Raw genomic sequence first — 22,695 nt, 5'->3', positions numbered from 1 at the left:
CTGTTTAGAAAATGTGTCAACTACTGCTCATGACAGGATTTTAGCTCCGGAGAAATAGAGTAGGCATATCTTGTGAAGTGTGTTTGTCTCCGAGTTCAGTAATGAAAATCGATTGCAATAATCTGAGCAGCATCATAGATGAGCATGCGTGCGTTATGTTCTCCGTGCTCCACCTCCGCGCGCTTCAGTAACCCAGCGCGATAGAGTGGTTTCGTGGCTCTAGCACATTTAGAGTTCGATTCATACCCAATAATTTAAAACAATTCATGAATTTAAAACAAATAACACTGTTTGTCATAGACGGACAAGATTAATATGAGATGAAAGGCGAGTTCCTAATGAGTTCAGAAAGCAAAGCTAGAGCTATGTGTGAGGTTCACAACGTTGGGGGCAGACGTTTTGATCAAGGGAGACCTTTAGAAAATATGCACATCTTCTCTAACACTAAATATACACTAAATATACAAATACAAATACGTATTTTACAGTTAAGGAAGGTGAAATCTTATAGTTATATTTTTTCTAAATATCTATTTCTAAAACGACTAAGTGATTTCAAGTCTTATTCAGTTTTGTTGAATAGGAAATACATGTAAAATATTTCATATTTTTATCATATTTGTACTGTGTACCTGAGCTTGTTTCCTCAAAAGTGACTGCACCTCAGTCATTTATTTTTTCAATAACCAGAAATGTGAGATTTGAACATTTCTTGGAGTATGCAACATTACTAGTTATTGTTTATGATAAATAATTACTTTATGTAGATTTTTTAAATTAGCTGGGGATTTTAACAAGGCAAATCTGAAATCAAGGCTCCCTAAATTTTATCAGCATATCAAATGCACGACCCGGACTGTCAAAACCCTGGGTCATTGTTATTCTAACTTCCGCAACGCATATAAAGCCCTCACCCGCCCTTCTTTCGGAAAATCTGACCACGGCTCCATTTTGTTGCTCCCAGCCTATAGACAGAAACTAAAACAGGAAGCGCCCGCGCTCAGGTCTGTTCAACACTGGTCCGACCAATCGGATTCCACGCTTCAAGATTGCTTCGATCACGTGGAGTAGGATATGTTCCGCATAGCGTCAGACAATAACATTGATGAATACGCTGATTCGGTGAGCGAGTTTATTAGCAAGTGCATCGGTGATGTTGTACCCACAGCATCTATTAAAGCATTCCCCAACCAGAAACTGTGGACTGATGGCAGCATTCGAGCAAAACTGAAAGCGCGAACCACGGATTTTAATCAGGGCAAGGTGACCGGAAACATGACCGAATACAAACAGTGTAGCTATTCCCTCCGCAAGGCAATCAAACAAGCTAAGTGTCAGTATAGAGACAAAGTAGAGTCGCAATTCAACGGCTCAGACACGAGAGGTATGCGGCAGGGTCTACAGTCAATCACGGACTACAAAAGGAAAACCAGGCCAGTCGAGGACCACAATGTCTTGCTCCCAGACAAACCAAACAACTTCTTTGCTCATTTTGAGGACAACACCGTGCCACTGACACGGCCCACTACCAAAACCTGCGGGCTCTCCTTCACTGCAGCCAACGTGAGTAAAACATTTAAATGTGTTAAACCTCGCAAGGCTGCCGGTCCAGATGGCATCCCCAGTTGCGTCCTCAGAGCATGCGCAGACCAACTGGCTGGTGTGTCTACGGACATATTCAATCAATCCCTATCCTAGTCTGCTGTTCCCTAATGCTTCAAGAGGGCCAGCATTGTTCCTGTTCCCAAGAACGCAAAGGTAACTGAGCTAAATGACTATTGCCCCGTAGCACTCACTTCCGTTATCATGAAGTGCTTTGAGAGACTAGTCAAGGACCATATCACCTCCACCCTACCTGACACCCTAGACCCACTCCAATTTCCTTACCGCACCAATAGGTCCACAGACGACGCAATTGCAACCACACTGCACACTGCCCTAACCCATCTGGACAAGAGGAATACCTATGTAAGAATGCTGTTCTACAGCTCAGCATTTAACACCATGGTACCCTCCAAACTTAAGCTCGAGCCCCAGCCCTGTGCAACTGGGTCCCGGACTTCCTGACGGGCCGCCCCCTGGTGGTGAGGGTAGGTAACATCACCACCCCACTGATCCTCAACACTGGGGCCCACAAGGGTGCGTTCTCAGACCTCTCCTGTACTCCCTGTTCACCCATGACTGCGTCGCCATGCACGCCTCCAACTCAATCATCAAGTTTGCAGACGACACAACAGTGGTAGGCTTGATTACAAACAATGACGAGACGGCCTACAGGGAGGAGGTGAGGGCCCTCGGAGTGTGGTGTCAGAAAAATAACCTCACTTTCAATGTCAACAAAACAAAGAAGATGATCGTGGACTTCAGGAAACAGCAGAGGGAGCAGCCCCCTATCCACATCGACGGGACAGTAGTGGAGAAATTTGAATGTTTTAAGTTCTTCGGCGTACACATCATGGACAAACTGAAATAGTCCACCCACACAGACAGCGTGGTGAAGAAGGCACAGCAGCGCCTCTTCAACCTCATGAGGCTGAAGAAATTCGGCTTGTCACCAAAAACACACAAACTTCTACAGATGCACAATCGAGAGCATCCTGGCGGGCTGTATCACCGCCTGGTACGCCTCTCCAGAGGGTAGTGTGGTCTGCACAACGCATCACCGGGGGCAAACTACCTGCCCTCCAGGGCACCTCCACCCCCCGATGTCACAGGAAGGCCAAAAACATTGTCAAGGACAACAACCACCCGAGCCACTGTCTGTTCACCCCGCCATCATCCAGAAGGCAAGGTCAGTATAGGTGCATCAAAGCGGGGACCGACAGACTGAAAAAACGTTTCTAAAGGCCAACAGACTGTTTATATTTTATTTTTTTATTTTTTTATTTTTACCCCTTTTTCTCCCCATTTTCGTGGTATCCAAATGTTGTAGTAGCTACTATCTTGTCTCATCGCTACAACTCCCGTACGGGCTTGGGAGAGACGAAGGTTGAAAGTCATGCGTCCTCCAATACACAACCCAACCAGCCGCACTGCTTCTTAACACAGCACACATCCAACCAGGAAGCCAGCCGCACCAATGTGCCGGAGGAAACACCGTGTACCTGGCAACCTTGGTTAGCGCGTGTAGGTATTACAGACTGGGTAAGGGAGAGGTTGAAAATGTCAGTGAAGACACTTGCCCGCTGGTCAGCGCATGCTCCGAGTACGCGTCTTTGTAATCCGTCTGGTCCTGCGGCCGTGTGAATGTTAACCTGTTTAACGGTCTTACATCGGCTATGGAGAGCGTGATCACAGTCTTCCGAAACAGTTGGTGCTCTCATGCAAGGTTCAGTGTTACTTGAGCATAGACCTATTTAGCTCATCTGGTAGGCTCGCGTCACTGGACATCTCGCAGCTGGGATTCTCTTTGCAATCCATGATAGTTTGCAATCCCTGTCACATCCGATGAGTATCAGAACCAGTGTAGTAGGATTCGAGCTTGGTCCTGTATTGACGCTTTGCCTGTTTGATGGTTTGTCAGAGGGCGTAGGAGGATTTATTATGAGAGTCCAGATTAGTGTCCCTTTACCTGAAAGTGGCAACCCTTTAGCTCAGTGCGGATGTTGCCTGTAATCCATGCCTTCTGGTTGGGATATGTACGTACGGACGCTGTGGGGACGAAGTTGTCGATGCACTCATTAAGGAATCCGGTGATTTGTGGTAAATTCCTCAATACCATCGGATTAATCGTGTTGGAACATATTCCAGTCTCTGCTAGCGAAACAATCCTGAAGCTTAGCATCTGCTTCATTGGACCTCTTCCGTTTTCAGCGCATCATCTGTACTTCCTGTTTGAGTTTTTGCTTGTAAGCAGGAATCAGGAGGATAGAGTATTGGTCAGATTTGCCAAATGGAGGGCAAGGGTAAGCTTTGTATGCGTCTCTGTGTGTGAAGTAAAAGTTTTCACCTCCAGTTGCACAGGTGACATGCTGGTAGAAATGAGGTCAACCGGATTTCAGTTCTCCTGCATTAAAATTACTGGCCACTAGGACCGCCGCCTCTGGATGAGAATTTTCTTCTTTGCTTATGACGGAACTCCATCAAGACTGTTGGAAAAGTATTCCAGGTGAAGCTGTTTGAGAGAATGCCAAGAGTGAGCAAAGCTGTCATCAAGGCAAAGGATGTCTACTTTGAAAAATCTCAAATATATATTGATTTTTTTTAACAATGTGTTGGTTACTACATGATTCCATATGTGTTATTTCATAGTTTTGATTTCTTCACTATTATTCTACAATGTATTAAATAGTCAAAATAAATATAAACCCTTGAATGAGTAGGTGTGTCCAAACTTTTGGCCGCTGAGAAACAGTTCTTTAGATCACGTTGATAGGATAGTCTCGAGCAGAGCTCATCCAATTTATTCTCCAGTGATTGCATGTTCGCCAATAGAATGGAGCGTAGGGGCTGTTTATCTACTCTCCGAGTAGTCTCTTCAGGTATCCTGCACGCCGGGCTCTATAGCGCCTTCTTCTCTGAGTGTCGGGGATTTGGGCCTGGTCCGGGTTAATCAATATGTCCTTTGACTCTGACTCATTGAAGTAGAAGTCCTCATCCAAATCAATGTTAGTGATAGCTGTTAAGATAAGTAAAAAAAATACACAACATAGCACAATTGGTCAGGAGCCTGTAAAAAAGCTGCTATTCCCTCCAGCACCATTTTTGTGAATTTGTGGTGTTATGTTCAATAGTGTATCTGTGTAATATGGTAGTTATGAGGTTGTGGTATAACGTGTTGGAATTGTTTGACACTCAATGCATGGGCAGGAAAATATTCACACGCTCATGATTGAAATCACAAACAGGGGTGAAGTATGTGGTGTACATGGTTGTGTGTGCACAAACGAACCTATACATATCAGTGGAGGCTGGTGGGAGGAGCGGGAAGACGGGCTCATTGTAATGGCGGGACTGGAAAAGGTGGAATGAAGTCAAACGTGGTTTCTATGTGTTTGATGCCATTCCATTTATTATATTCCAGCCATTACAATGAGCCCATCCTCCTATAGTTCCTCCCACCAGCCTCCACTGATACATATGCAGTAAGTATGTACATGTGTACCACAGGAGGTTGGTGGCACCTTAAATTGGAGAGAATGGGCTTGTTTTAATGACTGGAGCAGAATAAGTGGTATGGTATCAAATACATCAAACACATGGTTTCCAGGTATTTGATGCCATTCCATTTGCTCCATTCCGGACATTATTATGAGCTGTTCTCCCCTCAGCAGCCTACTGAGATGTGTACATACAGGACTAACCTAAATACAATACACATGTCTAAAACTCGCTCAGTCATATTTGTTCTGTGAATGCATGCACACACAAAGATCCAGGGTAGGGTAGCCTAGTGGTTAGAGCGTTGGACTAGTAACCGGAAGGTTGTGAGTTCAAACCCCCGAGCCGACAAGGTACAAATCTGTCGTTCTGCCCCTGAACAGGCAGTTAACCCACTGTTCCCAGGCCGTCATTGAAAAATAAGAATGTGTTCTTAACTGACTTGCCTGGTTAAATAAAGGTAAAAATTAACTTGTAAGTCGCTCTGGATAAGAGCGTCTGCTAAATGACTTAAATGTAAAAATGTAAAAATATCCGGTACATGCAAAAGGACAATTTTAGACCCACATGCAGCAGCATGCATTCTCCCTAAGCCACACTATAAGGAAGTAGATACACACGTGTGCAGCTGCACACAGAATGCCAACGTGGTTATCATGTTCTCCATTAACCATGTTATCTCCCACAGCCTGTACTCTATCCCAATGTGGGAACAGACTGTTGAAAGCCTCAACCGCCTATAGGCCCAGCAGAGAGAACGAGAAAGAGAGAGAGAGAACGAGAACGAGAACGAGAGAGAGAGAAAACAATAGATAAATTGAGTGATTGTGAGAGAGTGTGTCTCTGCACTAAGGGACATAGCAATTGAGGAATACATCCTGGGCTGGTGTCAGGGTGGTGGACTTCCGACCCAGTAGGGACCTGGGGTGAAATATCAATCTCTACTATTATGTTTTCCTCACTCTCCCACACACAATCCCTCATACAAGCACATATTTAGTCACACATAGGCATACACAAAATATGCACAATATACTTTACATACACATTTTCCCAACCAGAAGAAAAACCCTGGCTGCCCAAACTTAATCTCTCCCACTCTGTCATTGCCCCTATATAGTATCTCCTATAGCTATATTCCCCCACCCCCTAGTCTCCATGCACGTGAGCAGACTCCAATGGGCTGTCAACCAGCCAGTGTGGGATTACATAACAAGTGGAAAAACTGGAAAGTGAAAAACACTTACACTGCATTCGAGTGACTTCCTCCGCCCCTCGACATTTTCACACACAACAGACTATGGTTCAAATCGTGCATGTGCTTGAGCCTGCCTGGAGTGCCAGGTGGACAGGGGTTCTATTCATCCACTAAGCCTGACAGGCTCAATCAGGCACAACTAGTGCTAAGTTTCAAATACTGTTTGAACCCTCAACCCAGGTCTGGCATGGGAAATTCCATGGTAACAGTGATGCTGAAACTCAGATTTTTCACTTTAAAATGTACAGTATAGAGCCCCGAAGTGGATGTGTCATAATACCAATTAAACCTAGCGGTCAAACAGGGAAATGGTTCCAATTGTTTTTCCACCATTCATTTTTCCCTTACGGGATTTTAGAAACACTTAAAATAAGGGCTGTGTTTTGTGTAGGCTTACCCTGGTGTGACATTTTGACAACTATGTAAATCTCTCTCGGACAAGGTGACTTATGAATATAATGAATCAATTAATCAATGCCTGAAAGCCAAATCAGCTCTTTGTTTATTATTTTCTTTGTAAAAATACCGTTTTTCCTCGTGCATGTGTGGGGGGAATTAGTTGTTAGGTTTAGGGGTTAGGAGTTAGGTTTAGGGATTGGGTTAGGGTAAGGATTAGGTTTGGTGTTAAGGAATATAGGATTTTGAATGGAAATACATTTGAGGTCCCCACGAGGATAGAAGAACATAACGTGTGTGTGCGCACGCATCTCAGTCTACATATCTCAGCAGTTGCTCCACATAGCAGTAAAACGGGTATGCCAGGTTGTAACAGAGAGGAACACAAGAAGTACTAATTCTTATCTAAAAAGTACTAGCACAGGAGAGCAGGACAACTTCACCACAAATAGCAACTTCTACAAAGCACTCTACTACAGGTGACTATCAAGGCATAACTTGTTAGACATAACCCACTGAGCACAATATGTTGAAAGGACGTATTTTCCAAAATATGTATTTTCAATATCTTGTGCTCAGTGGGTTATGTCTAACAAGTTGTCTTCAACTCATCAGCATTCAATGTAGTACACAAATAACATTCTCAAACACACATTAAAATAATGGGCATAATTAGCATATAGTCTGTGTGTATGGGGGGTGAATAGAAGAATCGAGGAGATGTTTCCTGTGACAAGCAGTGGTCTTTGGTCACCAAATATAGTGTGCGCTCTGGCTAGTCTGTCAGGAATGTCAATGTCTGGTTCCAGTTTTACTGGCCAAAACTACCTATAGGGCCACCATAAGTGGCTAGTGGCAGGTTAATTGGGGAGGACGAGCTCATAGAAATGTCTGAAACGAAATAAATGGAATGGTATCAAACACATCAAACACCTGGTTTCCATGTGTTTAATACCATTCCATTCACTCCGTTCCATAATTTGTTATTAACCGTCCTCACCTCACTAGTCTCCTGTGAATTCTACATATGCCATGGACAGTCTAAAAGACTGAAATTAAACAGATTACCAGGAGTAACAAGATCGAGGAACACAATGGGGAGCTGACTGCTCAGTAGGACACAGGATGGGTACAGTAAACAGGAGAGGGGGCAGATATGGTGTGTTAGAAGTGCTGTTTAGTATTTAAATACAAGGAGTGAGAAGAGCCTGTGCCATATGTGTGTAATGTGGTTAGTTAGCATGTCTTCTCTATATTCCTGTCCGGACCCGAACCTCTGCTCATATCATCAATACAATCACCAACATACCTGACTCTCTTCAACTCCCTTCCCCTGCCAGGCTACAACCCACTCACCATGAACCTACCACACCAGTGATAATAATCAGAGGTGTCACAGGGGAATGTGCCCCCAACGATTTGTCCTGTAAAAATAAAAACAGATTCATTTATAGATTTTTGTTGTTTCTCTGTAATACTACTAGCCAGCTAGCAATTTTATGAAGTTTGCTTTAGCTAGGCCAGATAGTTTCCCAATCTCCCAACCTCATAACTAGCTACAAAGAAGCCTTTTCAGGTTATCAATCAAGTTAGAGTAGCTAGCTTGTCTAACTATCTTAGCTAGCATGTGTGCTGGCAATGTTGGTATACATTAGAAAAGCAAGCAACTACTAAATGTACTGAATAAGACTCACATTCCTTTCCATCTTTTACACAGATTTTAGCAGAGATTCAAAGAAGAGTAATTTAGCTTCTTTAAAAAAAATAACCACCAGTCAGAAGGATACAGACAGCTCAAGAAGTATGCTTAGATGTGCAGAAAAGATAGACATTTTTTTAAACACAAGGATTATGGTTCTAGATTGCAGGAAAAAGCTATTTCGGGTGTTTGAAAGCACAATTCTCCCCCAAGAAAACAGCCATCCATGTGGATTTTTTTACCCCTTCAGTTTTTTGGGTGCATGACACCCCTGATAAAAATGCAGCAGTACATCTGTTGGCCTGTCACTCAATCCCCCCCTAAAGGGATCAGCAAATGCTGTGACCAGTCATCAGTCAACAGTAAGCATGAAGACACACATTCACATGTGCTCTCTCTTCCCTCCCTCACCACTTTTTCTGTCTGTCCTTCATTCCTCTTTTTAAGTCAGTCCCTCAGGCATGTTGCTGGAGCTTATTTCCGCCATGCCAAAGTCCCAGATGTGGTGGTCAGATCAACATACCGTAAGCAAGCTGCAGCAGTTTAGTCCCAGGGGCTAGGATTGGGGATGGAGGTGGCGTGAGAGAGCGAGGTGGTAGATGGTGAAAGGAAACAGGAGTTTTTCATTGGAGTGCTATTGGCCTCAATAGCCTGCCTCCTTGATCTGTGTGCAAATGTGTTCAAACTGCATAAGGAAGACCTTGAAAAAGCCTAACTTGGCAAACTTGTTTAATTAAAATGATGAATAGCATCATTAGGTATAATGTGAGCTTTCTGTGTTCTATCAACATGAACCTAGAATGCACACTGAGTTCCCTAATCTCTTGGTCAACTGTAAAGTCAAACTATTATGCTTAGCATATTATTTTCTCAGTTGGACTGTAGGGGTGGCAGGTAGCCTAGCGTTTAAGAGCATTGGGCCAGTTACTAGGTTACTGTTTTGAATCCCTGAGCAGTTCTGCCATTACACCCTGGAAGCTGTGGATGTTGATTAAGGCTAGATACCCCCCCATCATACTGAAAATGTAATCTTAAATCAATGATTTACAACCAGATTTAGACAAATACAATGGACATCTGTTGCCCTAAGAGTCGTGCAAAGTTGGTAGAATATTATTCAAAATGATTCACAGCTGTCATGGATGCCAAAGGTGATTTCACCAATGCTGGGGTGGGAAGACACACGCAATCAAGAAGTTATATATTTTTTTCTTTCACTGTGAAAATGTGGATAAGGTTGTGTAGATCTGTAGAATAATAAATAAATAATGTAGCAAAATGTGAGGACTGTACACTGAATAGAAATACACAAATGGAGAAGGCTACAGTACGACAGAGTACTGTACTCATTTCAACAGTAAGATCGCTCCCTGGTGCATTGCTCGTGTCATGACACCTAATTCACCATCTAAACTTCACTTACTCACTCAAAGAAAACTGCATGCCAAAAGTAATACATTTCTTCAAAACTTAACTTCCTCTAAATCCTTTCTCTGTAACCTCTATTTAGTACTACTGGCCTCTAGTCCCTCGTCACACACCAGTTGCTATCACACATTCAGCCTCTGTCTAAAAGACGAGCACAGGAGAGATGTGTGAACTATATTCTGGGCAATTCTATGACATTTGCTGCCCTTCCTGAGCAAGTGAGATATACTGTGGTGTTCCCTTCAAAGAACTGAAACACATAAAATCCTTGTATGAAGAGGAAAATAGCCTCTGTCAATTATATCGTTTTACATGATGGTGAGCCTGTCATGTAGACAATATGGTACCTTATCTTGTCATCTTTTGAATTGTGTGTTGTATTATCAGTCCAATGATACGTATTATACGTATCATTATACGTATCATCAGTTAATAAAATACCCTCTTGCTCGCTAGACACTAAATCAACAGATTATCTGCATGTGAAAAGCACACCTATTCAATTTGAATGGACTACACACCATGTACCGTGGGGCAAAAAAGTATTTAGTCAGCCATCAATTGTGCAAGTACTCCCACTTCAAAAGATGAGAGAGGCCTGTAATTTTCATCATGGGTACACTTCAACTATGACAGACAAAATGAGAAAAGAAATCCAGAAAAATCACATTGTAGGATTTATATGGCTTCCCCCCAGGAGGAGCCATATAAAACATTTATTCGTATATGGCAACCCTTCAAAGTACATAGAAGTAGCCTAATTTTGTTAGTGTATTCATACTTTAATATTAGTCTTGCCACTGTCAGTCACAGTGACTCAGCAAATGAGCCATGTTCAGAAAGGCGGGCAGGAGTTGCGCAAAAGGGGTTTGAAGCGCGCCTAACGCCGCGACTGAATCATTACATTGCTGTAAGGTAAATGTTAAGTAGTCTTCTCAATTTATGTACAGCATCGGAACAAAAATAATCATGCTACACATTAGAAACTTATTCTGTGGTTTATCTATTTACGTGTCTGATACCACACAGAAAAGCAATGCACAAACTGGACGAATCCAAAACACTGTGCTAGTCTGGCAGGTGAGTTGCAGTGGTGCGGATTGCCTCCCATTGAAATTAATGGGAATCCACCGGAAAGCATACAGTTCGACACAACCGTGTGCACAAACTTTAAATCCATTCATTTCAGTGGGCTACTGTAGCCCCCCACTGATTTCCCATTGAATTGTCAGCGAAACAGTACATTAGGGAAATGAAAACAATCTGATACTTTGCAATGTTGATACCATCATGATCAAATTCCTACATTGATTGAAAAACATATTAATCCTTATAATTCATATGAATGTGTGTGTGTGTGTGTGTGTGTGTGTGAAGGTGCCACGGGTGTTCGTCGGTAAGAAGTGTGTTGGTGGGAGCAGTGACGTAAAAGCGCTGGATAAGAGTGGGAAACTGGAGGGAATGCTGAAGTCAATCGGATCGCTGTAATGATCTTCAGGCACTGCGATGAACAACATTTCACACTAATTCTGTGCAAGGCTTCTTCTTGATACTGTGACTGTGTAGGGTATCAGTGCTAGCTCACCTGTTTTTCCACACAACCTCTCATCTCTCTGTCCTTCTGTTTTGGCCACAGACAGCTGTGAATATCTGCACCACCTGGAAAATCTCTTGCCTTCGTTCTGTCTGCTGAACTGAGACCAAACATTGTGTGTCATCTATAGCTCTGATGTTCGTCACCCGTCTATCTTCATGACTGTAGGCCTGTCTCGGTTCATCCAGTAATATTCCTCCAGTGAGGTTAACCTCCAAACATCTTTAAATCACTTAACCACTATCTTTTGTATAAAATAAAAGACACAAATGTTAACTAGTTCTGCTTTTGTTCTTTAAGACATTTGCTGTATAGACGCAGGCATTACAAGTCAAACAAAACTGAAGAAATATAGGAAGACTGCACCTGTAGAAAAACAGAAAATCTTTAAACACATATTTAAGTGTGTACAAATGTGAAAACTTGGAAAAGATTGAGATTGAGCTCAGTTAGTGCACTGGAGGATATGAACGGATAACCCAGAGATTACACTTTGAGCTGCTGATAGGGAAGTACTTAGTCCATATTGTACCTGCACAACCCTTTTACTATTCCACGGTGCTAACGAAAGACACATTTAGTATCACTAGAGGTTTTCCCCCAACCAAAATGGCCCAAATCCTTACACTTTCCTGCTCGTCACCTTCTCGAGTAATTTCTTTGTCTTGGGCTGGGCCTTATTTATAGTGGCCCTGTATCTTTCTGTCTGGTAGAAGTCAGAGTCAATGGTGTCCGGCGAGTCATTAAATGTGACATACACATCCCTGTTGACCTCTGTGACCTGGTGAACCCTCTGTTTGACCCCTTTGGAGCGCCAGGTGGGTTTAGGGGGTGTAGCCGAGGGGTTCACCGCCTGGTACAGCCCCTCGCCTTCTGCCAGTGTGATCTTGTACTTATGCCACGGACACACGATGCACATCCGCCCATCAAACTCCTGGGCACATCAGAGAAACAAACAAACAAACAGAAAAACACAAAAGATTGTTTAGCTATGAGAATGAGCTGTAGGAATGAGAGAAAAGAGTGGGGCTCTTCTCAACTGTCTGTCCTGGCTCCCTTTTCAAAATTCAATGGAGAAGATCCCTCCCGTCTGACACTTTCCTCCACTGCGTTTTGATGAGGCAAGGAATTGAGGAGACACAATGGAGAAAGAGCCTGGGATTCCTGGTAAAGCACAGGATTCATGAGGACAGTGTGGAACAAGTAGTAGGTCAAATAGAAATCAGACGACTGACCTCGATATCTCCCTCCTGCAGTGGTCCACCGGTATCTGGCAAGATAAGACAGTACAACACCACTGGAATTCAGTGTCAGGGATAGATAGTATAGCCTATTCATAGACGCTAACATCCAACAACTTACATCACTATACTGAGAGCATGTCTGTTTCTAAAAGGACGTATTTGGGTGTTTTTGGAGCTTGTTCATGTCTTTTGCGTGGCCTGATACCACACAAAGAGCAATGAAGTGAATAGCGGCTGAGGTAAGTTTCTCAAAAACAAGCCAAACGACAAAAAATAAAATGTCTTGACCCTTCTTTCTACAATATTCTATTTACATTTTTTTATTTTATTTAATTCAGACATTTTTATATCACAATAAATAATACATTTAAAAAAAGGTTAAATTACAACACACTTTTATAGGGTTAGGGTTCCCACACGGCCATATTTTCTTGTTACTTCGCTTGTTTACGGAGAACAGAGTCGACTACCTAAACTAATTAGCTGTCGCCTAACACCTGTGTGTAGGCTAAATGGAAGACGGACACGACAAACATGTTGTCACAGGAAAATACTGTTGGCTGCAAATGTTAAAACTGTATATTTTGCATTTGTGAAATAATTTTTTTGCGATATGAAAGTAGAGGATTTTATGTTTCTAGAACCGCACCGCAATTGAGAATCGATTCATGTTTAAATGGAGTATCTGGCTGTTTTGGCTACCAGAGCCAATTCACCCCTAAAACAGAACATGTAAGGTCCTTGGACTATAGTAAGGTCAGGCTCCTTTACTCCATTATTGGGCGAATCCTAATAATGACTTTATTGTGCTGCTTTTAAAAGGTCATCTGATATACTGTCCATCGTAAAACATGGGGAATGTTGGTTTGGAGGAGTGGAATTTTTTCTAGCCCCAATCTATTCCTTTTCCCAACCAGGGGTGTAGTACTGCCGGAGTGCGGAGGAGCGGTGCTTCCTCACTTTTTTCAATATGAGAATACACACAGCTGGTAAAACTATTTCTGGAAAAGGTATTTGGATAAATTATAAATACATTCTCTTTAATTACCACTAAAATGAAAAACAATAGAATGACAAACCAAATAAATATGTTTAGCAGCCTAGAGGTACATGGTGGTTTCTTCCTTGTCTTCTCTGGCGGTGGTAAGAATGATGAAGAACTATAAGCTACATGTGTGCAACCGATGTGAAATGGCTAGCTTATTAGCAGGGTGCGCGCTAATACCGTTTCAATCGGTGACGTCACTCGCTCTGAGACCTTGAAGTAGTTGTTCCCCTTGCTCTGCAACGGCCGTAGCTTTTGTGGAGCGATGGGTAACGACGCTTCGTGGGAGGCAGTTGTTGATGTGTGAGCCCAGGTAGGGGTGAGGAGAAGGACGGAAGCTATACTGTTACATGTGCACTGCAGAGGCCCATTGGAGGCTTGACCACTCTGGCCAATCAGAATGGCCAAAGTGGGCGACACCATCCTGCCGAGGACACCCAAACCAGAGGGGTCACCATAAAGCCCAAGGTGCCTGACCCTCTCAAGAAGTTGCTGTACCCCTGCTTGGGATATTTAGCCTGTATGGGCTATTGGTTGAGACGAGGGTTGCACATTTGAGGGAAAATTCAGAGGTGGAAACTTTCCGTGGGAATATATGGGAATTAATATTTATACCATTTAAATATATATGTTTTTTGCATTGGATACATTTACCATATCATATGGAGACAGAAACAAACCTTTTACCTTATCATAAGTAGACAATTGCAAATGATTAAATCCTTCAAATAGAAATGAAAAAATAAACAATGTAGTTATGAATTGAACTTTAATTAAATTAATTGACTCTTCACATGGGATGATTCCACTGAACAACAAAAGAAAGGGAATATTGAATGATCCCCAATGATCCATCACATCTCCCAAAAACATTTTCTACATACATCTGTAAAATTCTGAAACTAAAGCGTTGTTTGTATCCTCTCAGGTTTCCATGTCTTCTCCCTGGACCTCCTCAATATCCACCTCTTGAACATCAGACTCTTGAGGCCTCATCTTCACTGTCACTTTCCAACCTTGTTGAGCATGGCTCATTGTCAGGCTCAAAAAGACTCAAATTTGCCTGGATAGCAACCAATTTTTCAAACCTTGTATTGGTCAGCCTGTTGCGTGCTTTGGTGTGTGTGTTCCCAAACAAGGACCAGTTGTACTCTGAGGCAGCTGATGTTGGTGGGATTTGGAGGATGATGGAGGCAACGGGAAATAGCCTCAGATCCACAAAGTCCCCTCCACCAGGTGGCTGATGAGATATGCAATATGGCAGTCGTGCAAACATCTCCATCCCAAAGCTCTTGCTTGGAAGTGTACTTCGCCAGACTGTCAAGAACCTTGCCCTCATCCAGGCCAAGGTGGCGAGACTCGGTAGTGATGACACCATAGGCCTTGTTGATCTCTGCACCAGACAGGATGCTCTTGCCAGCATACTTGGGGTCCAACATGTATGCTGCGGTGTGTATGGGCTTCAAGCAGAAGTCGTCACACTTTTTGATGTATTTCAGAACTGCAGTTTCATCTGCTTGGAGCAACAGTGAAGTGGGCAGGGCAGTATGGATTTATTCTCTTACATCTGCAAGCAGAGTCTGAACATCAGACAGGATGGCATTGTCTCCCTCAATCCTTGCAATGGCTACTGCTATAGGTTTCAGGAGTTTCAGGCTGCTTACCACTCTCTCCAAAAATACATCATCCAGGAGGATCCTCTTGATGGGGCTGTCCATATCGCTAGACTGTGATTGGCCATTTCTTGGAGAGACTCCACCCCAACGGGTGTTGCTGGGCTTCTTCAATGTGGTGCTATTTTCATCTCACTTTGTTTGCAGCTATAACTTGATGACCGACATACCTAATCATTTTCTTGGTTCTCTTGTATCCATTGTTTTCAGTGCCATGATGTCCTTGAGGAGCAGATTCAATGCATGAGCAGCACAGCCAATGGGTGTGATGTGAGGGTAGGACTCCTCCACTTTAGACCAAGCAGCTTTCATGTTCACAGCATTGTCTGTCACCAGTGCAAATACCTTCTGTGGTCCAAGGTCATTGATGACTGCCTTCAGCTCATCTGCAATGTAGAGACCGGTGGGTCTGTTGTCCCTCGTTTCTGTGCTCTTGTAGATTACTGGTTGAGGGGTGGAGATGATGTAGTTATTTATTCCTTGCCCATGAACATTTTACCACCCATCAGAGATTATTGCAATACAGTCTACTTTCTCTATGATTTGCTTGACCTACATGAACTCTGTTGAACTCTGCATCCAGCAAATTAGTAGATAAAGCATGTCTGGTTGGAGGGGTGTATGCTGGGAAAAGAACATTCAGAAATCTCTTCCAATACACATTGCCTGTGAGCATCGGAGGTGAGCTAGTGGCATACACAGCTTGAGCAAGACATTCATCAGCATTTCTCTGACTATGTTCCTCCATTGATTAAAAACAAACTTCTGATTCCAGGAGGACCACGAGCTGTTGTTATCGATAAGGTGTCCGATTCATAATTTCCACCTCAAATAGAAGTAGAGGGACTTTTGTCAGAGGTTGCCTGTTGTGAGCGCTGAGGGATCTTTATGCAGAAGTTAGAGCAAAGCTGAATCTATGTCTTGCAAGATCGCATAATGATTGCATAAGAAAACTTAATATACAGTAATACCATAGCATAGTAGGCCTATAACGTTACTGTTACACCTAAACCACCTCATTTCGAACTATATTTTAGGATGGATAGCTGAAGTCACTTTTTTTCTCATGTGCCAAAACTCAACAGAACGCACCACTTGGCAAGATGTATGTTTGTATTATAACAAAATGGAAGAAAGGCTATTAGTTTGTTAACACCATCTGCTCTAGTTCGCTCATGAAACAGTAATTCAAGGAGATCTAAATGCATATTACCATGAAACTAATTGAGAACAACCAAATGATTGGCACGGAGATGCAGTTGGGATGTTTCACTGGTAAAATATGAAGAATTATCATTCACCATTGACAGTGATGATGGCCTATTTTGAAATGAGGTAGCCTATGCCTAACTTGGTATTTGAGGATATTAAAAATATAACATTTTCTTTAGACAACATGTGTGGGCATAGGGAGATGTTGCAATTGGAGGATGCATTTATGCATATTCTATAATCATAGGCTATTCAATTGGCTACATCTGTTGGTACAAACTTTGACTTAGGAAACTACGACATCATGAAAAAAAAAATGTGTCGCTCTCTCACCCAGAAAATAAATACACAACTATCCCCAACATCCATTTTGCACACACCCATGACCCGATCCTTACGGTAGCAGCGCATGTCCATGGCGTGGAGCTTGCCCTGGTGGCACAGAACCAGCACGTCCCTCCCGCCCACCAGCTTGGTGACACGCTTGGCCTGGACAACGTCTTCTTTCCTCCCGATGAAGTGGGAGGATGGAGGTGGCGATGAAGAGGAGGATGTAGGGGATATCTGCTCTTCCTCAGAGAACATATTGACAACTTCCAAACGTAGATGCACTCCTGGGAGAGAGATAAACATTTAGTAGTTTGTGTGTGTGTGTATGTTTTAACATCAACCTGAACTAGGTTTAAACTAAAGGGGCGGCAGGTATCCTAGTGGTTAGGGCGTTGGACTAGTAACCAAAAGGCTGCAAGATCGAATCCCTGAGCTGACAAGGTAAAAATCTGTCATTCTGTCTCTGATCAAGGCAGTTAACCCACTGTTCATAGGCCATCATTGAAAATAAGAATTGGTTCTTTACTGACTTGCCTAGTTAAATAAAGACTTCAAAAAATAAATAAAGATCACTGTAATCTCACATTTTCTAAGCACAACCATGCATCTAATCCCTCATAGACAGATTCACATATAAATGGCTAAAGTACAATTTTCGCTAGAATTTTACTTATGGGTAACCGAGATTAGCATTCATCAAGCACTCTGGCAGGCTCCACAATTTGTGTTGCATGTTAAGCCTTGTTCACGTTACCCATAAGCACATTATGTTCTGGCGGATGTAATGCATTTCAATGACCATGTCAATGCCCCCTTGCGGTTGAAGGCTCCGGATCTCCGAGTCTCCTCCATCTTGCATTACAAACACGCCACTCAGGTTTGCCAGGGCAAGCTAAAAAAAATATAGCCCAATCCTTCTCAAAACAGCCCACAAGGCTTGAAAACTAGCCCCAAACCATTTTTTGTAGCAAGAGAACCAATAAACCCTTTTCCGCAAAGTTATTGAGCGAATTAAGAAGGAATATCGGCGTACATATTTGCATATCTTGTAACAACTATCTGAATTCCTGGAAAGAGTATGATCTTTTATCTCAGCATGTATACAGATGATCCCTTCTCCCTGTTTTTGTTTGCTGGAAATGTTTATACTGGAGACTTACAAACTGTGTAACCTAGCATTTATAGCGGCTAAGAAATGCATTGCAATTAATTGAAAGGTTGATTATCCTGTCAAATGGATGGCAGAAATATCAAGTTATGTATCAATAGATTTAATTTATTGCAAGATTAAGGGTAAACTGTGCAACTTTCATAAGGTCGGGGTGCCTTATATGGAATACCCTACTGTATAACAAAAGAGGTCTGTACTGAAAACATTAAATTTTTTTAGTCGAGCAGTCGCAAATAGTAGTAAAAAAAAAAGGCACATAAGACACCTGTATGATTTGCACCTGTCTCAGTGGACTAATCCTTTGAAGAGGCTGCAGGGATGTCACGGTCCAAGAATTTGGGGATTGTTACTTGAATATCTTGTCAATATAATATACAATCTTTGTTCTGACTGAGCCGCTGGCGTGCCAATGTTTGGTGTTACATTTAATAGCATCCCCAATGGAAACATGTTTTATTATGTTTCATACCGCGCTGTAATTGTATAACCTGAATCAGTCACGTGTTTTTCATATTTCCAAAATGCCATCAATCTAATGGCATTACCACAAATTCCCTGTTCTAGATGAGAACTGTGTTTTCTTTTTAAAGCAGTCATCTGACCACGACTCCGGTGTGGACTAAAAATTGGTCTACTTTGAAAACCTGCTGATGGCGGTCAGGCAGTGAGCAGGTTGTTGTTGAGTGATTGGATGGGGGGGGGGCGGAGGTGTGTGTGTGTGTGTGTGTGTGTGTGTGTGTGTGTGTGTGTGTGTGTGTGTGTGTGTGTGTGTGTGTGTGTGTGTGTGTGTGTTGAGAGAGCGCTCCAGCTATTGGCTGAGTCACGTAAGCGAGAGAGCCGCATGCACGCACGTCGTGACAACTTTTTTTTTTACCAGTTGTAGGTAGGCTATTTAGGCTGCGTTTCAAATAAAACACACACTCTTTGTCCACTTACCCTGCCTTATGTCCTTGGGGAATCCCCACCGGCATATCTGTCTTCGGTCCAAACAAGGGAAGTTTACAACGTAAGCCCCTCAGCCCTCGTTTTAATGGAGTTTGCGAGTGTACGATTATGTTCACTTCGGGGCCTGAAACGCCCCATAATTCAATTCGCGATGATTGTACATCCGCTAAGAAAAGTCAAAACGTAAAACCTCAACGTCAATATGGAGTCAAAATACATTTTGTATGTAAAAACGAATGTAAATAAGTTAGAAATTGTGCTACTAATGAACAAACACGTCTCGTAAAAGTAATGATGTTTTATTTTGCCTCATTTTTGGAAATTGTAGAAAGAAAAAATGTTTCCTCCAGCTAGGCAGGCTAACGTTAGTTAGCTCATTCATTTGCTAGCTATCATATAGTAGGTGTATAATTATGTAATGACTGAAGCAGCAGGGAGCTGGTCTCGAACCCTCGACCTTCGAAGCCCGAGGTCCGGCACGCTATCGACTGTGCCGCAAAGCATGCTCGTATGGAAGGGTCGTTACACTTCTATAGTTAATATAAGTAGACATGCAATCATAATTGACTGTAGCTCATATAAAGCGCCCACAAGCTACCGGTGGCTGAAAACACAGTCCTTGTGGGATGAACGACTGACAAATTTCCGGGCAAGGGCGGTCCATTTAAAAATCTTTCCTTCCTCCCTCGCCCTTTTAAAAAAAAAATATATATATATTTTTTTTATTATTAACAACAAATCAATACAGGAAGTACATGAGGGAGCACAAGTATATATATGGATAATATACAATGAACAATTGAGCTAGCAGGTGCAATATCACATTACACAAGGACCTTAAGGGACATACATACACTTATAATTCTAACAACTTTTTTGTTTGTAGAGTATTTCATTGTCTTAAAATACAGTTCAATTTCTTTTTGTAAGGTAAGAAAATGTGTTTCTTTGTTTGTAAATTTACATTTGTGAATATGAAATTTGGCCAAAAGAATAATGAAATTAATTACATAAATGTTTCAGCTTATTTCAAATCAAATTTATTTATATAGCCCTTCGTACATCAGCTGATATCTCAAAGTGCTGTACAGAAACCCAGCCTAAAACCCCAAACAGCAAGCAATGCAGGTGTAGAAGCACGGTGGTTAGGAAAAACTCCCTAGAAAGGCCAAACCCTAGGAAGAAACCTAGAGAGGAACCAGGCTATGTGGGGTGGCCAGTCCTCTTCTGGCTGTGCCGGGTAGAGATTATAACAGAACATGGCCAAGATGTTCAAATGTTCATAAATGACCAGCATGGTCCAATAATAATAAGGCAGAACAGTTGAAACTGGAGCAGCAGTACGGCCAGGTGGACTGGGGACAGCAAGGAGTCATCATGTCAGGTGGTCCTGGGGCATGGTCCTAGGGCTCAGGTCCTCCGAGAGAGAGAAGGAGAGAATTAGAGAATGCACACAGATTCACACAGGACACCGAATTGGACAGGAGAAGTACTCCAGATATAACAAACTGACCCCTATCATAGGTAAAGAATCCAAGCAGTACATCACTCCACAATAGTGTAAGATCTTCATAAATGTGTTCAATTATAAATCTACTAATGTCTTGCCACAGTTTTCTTACATGAATACAATGCCAAAAAAAGATGCAACACTGTTTCTGGGTGGTCATTACAAAAGGAGCAATTTGAGTTGATGTTTTCCTTAAACTTCTTCATATAGTGGTTGGCAGGAAAATATTTATGAATAATTTTAAAGGAAACTTCCTTAATTTTGTTAACAAGTAGGCATGTGTGTGGCAACATCCAAACCTTTTCCCAATATCCTCCTTCGCCCCTTGCCTGGCAAGTGTATACTCGTCAGACGTCATGATACATCAATATAAGTGTCACTTAATTTTGAGGGCTGAGGGGATTGGGTGTGTCTTAAGTGTTTGGAATGCATCCTTAGATTGTTCTTATAGACATGCCTATTTCCAACACTTTTTACATAAAACATGAATATGCTAGAACTGATGCACATCAAGAAATAATGGAGATAAATAACTGGAAAACTAGTTTGGGTGCACAAGAGCGCATTATATCAATTTGCTAGGAGGTGTTTTGAACTGCATTCTAATGTTGACTTTGCTTAATTAAGAAAACGGTATCAAAGTGTTTTATGTATGCTCTGTTCTTGGGTCTCGGGCTGCCCGAGTGGACATTTGAAATGGAAGTTATGGAACTCCCTTGCGTGGTTCTTTTTAAGGGAGAAAAGTCCTCAATGAAACTGACATTAAATGTGGAGAATGATACATTTGCCTCTGTTGGCCATCAAGTAGCCTATTGATTTATATTCCATTGTAGGCTACCATTTGATACAATACATATTGTAATGACCTGGCTAGATCATAAATGAACAAATGTCCATACCGAGGATTGAGTTTACGAACTCTCGGTTTATTAACCCAACTCAACACAGGCTACTGTTTGGCCGTAGCTCACGCCAAAAAAAAAAGGATAAGAGTAGAAAACAACCGTGACCATCTCTTGTTAAGACAAAACGTAAGAGAGAGAACAATGGCTAAGCATTGTCTTTAACTTGCGGTGCTCCACCCCCCTGCCAACCCCACCCCCTTGCTGTTCCACCCACCACAAGGATGCCCGGCATCGGAACATCCCAGGCATTCCCGTGGTTGGCAGATAGCAGGTTGACTGGCATGTCAGTACACTGGGTACTGGTAAATCCAACCCAACAAACAAACAGCATAACTCATGACACACAGCATTCCCGTGGTTGGCAGATAGCAGGTTGACTGGCATGTCAGTACACTGGGTACTGGTAAATCCAACTCAACAAACAAACAGCATAACTCATGACACACAGCTGTCTGTGCGGGTCGGTACACAACACCCTCAACACAGTCCCTCATCCCAGAGGGAACAAACAAAGTCTCTGAAGCGACCCGGATCTATTTTACAATAGTTATATTTTGTATGGTTTTAGTTTTTCCTCTATAACTGATGTCCATCCAGTTTGATTTCTATTTGTAACTGTGCTATTTCACAATTTCTGAACCTATATACATTTTACAGACCCCGTATGTTTTACATTGGTAATCTTATTAGTCCCACCCTTCAGCTCCATTCAACCCCTCCCATCTATCTCTTAACACCATACACTTTTGATTTCTATTTGCCATATATTTTTCAACTGCTGTGATGCTTCACAAAAGTACTGCACCATTCCATTCTCATAGCTTCTACAGATTGTAAATTAAAAATGAATTTTTTTGGTAAAATTATTATTGTATTATTGATTGATTGACTATGGCTTTTCAAAACACCCAATTTTGCTATCTGCAGCGCTAGTTCTAGGCAAATGTTGCAATTCTTCAGCCATTCCTGGACCTGTGACCAAAAACGAGCTACATATGGACAAATACCTAAATAAATGATCTAATGACTCTGCCTCCTCACAGCAGAATCTGCAGATCTGGGAAGATTATATCCCCCATATATATAACATTCTATTGGTTGCAAGAATTTTGTATAGTAATTTAAATTGAAAAATTCAAAGTTTTGAATCCGGTGTTTTGCGTATCAATTCATAAACCATATGGA

At 42.2% G+C, this 22,695-nt stretch overlaps 1 protein-coding gene across 2 annotated transcripts; it reads right to left on the bottom strand.

Moving 5' to 3' along the window:
- Positions 1–10,440: 10,440 nt before the first annotated feature.
- LOC135529230 (Rieske domain-containing protein-like) lies at positions 10,441–19,425 on the bottom strand. Of its 2 annotated transcripts, XM_064958106.1 has the most exons (4): positions 19,087–19,381; positions 17,048–17,263; positions 12,711–12,745; positions 10,441–12,409 (listed from the first exon to the last, which is right to left on the bottom strand). In XM_064958106.1, the coding sequence occupies exons 2-4, from the start codon at positions 17,232–17,234 to the stop codon at positions 12,098–12,100; spliced, it is 534 nt and encodes a 177-aa protein (XP_064814178.1). In that variant the 5' UTR covers positions 17,235–17,263; positions 19,087–19,381; the 3' UTR covers positions 10,441–12,097. The 2 variants fall into 2 exon arrangements, with proteins under 2 accessions (XP_064814178.1, XP_064814202.1); XM_064958130.1 differs by lacking the exons at positions 10,441–12,409; positions 12,711–12,745 and adding an exon at positions 14,517–15,880 and having other exon boundaries at positions 19,087–19,425.
- Positions 19,426–22,695: the final 3,270 nt, after the last annotated feature.

The sequence above is a fragment of the Oncorhynchus masou genome, chromosome 1 (genome assembly GCF_036934945.1).
Source record: "Oncorhynchus masou masou isolate Uvic2021 chromosome 1, UVic_Omas_1.1, whole genome shotgun sequence".
NCBI classification, from domain to species: domain Eukaryota; kingdom Metazoa; phylum Chordata; class Actinopteri; order Salmoniformes; family Salmonidae; genus Oncorhynchus; species Oncorhynchus masou.
This window is presented reverse-complemented; position numbering and strand designations above follow the sequence as displayed.

Excerpts from the sequence above, each read along its gene's own strand:
- LOC135529230 (XM_064958106.1), bottom strand. The coding sequence starts at position 17,234 with ATGTTCTCTGAGGAAGAGCAGATATCCCCTACATCCTCCTCTTCATCG. Across the intron at positions 12,746-17,047 it reads CATGGACATGCGCTGCTACC|ATACCGGTGGACCACTGCAG; the intron begins GTAAGGATCGGG and ends TTATCTTGCCAG. Across the intron at positions 12,410-12,710 it reads TGCAGGAGGGAGATATCGAG|GAGTTTGATGGGCGGATGTG; the intron begins GTCAGTCGTCTG and ends TGATGTGCCCAG.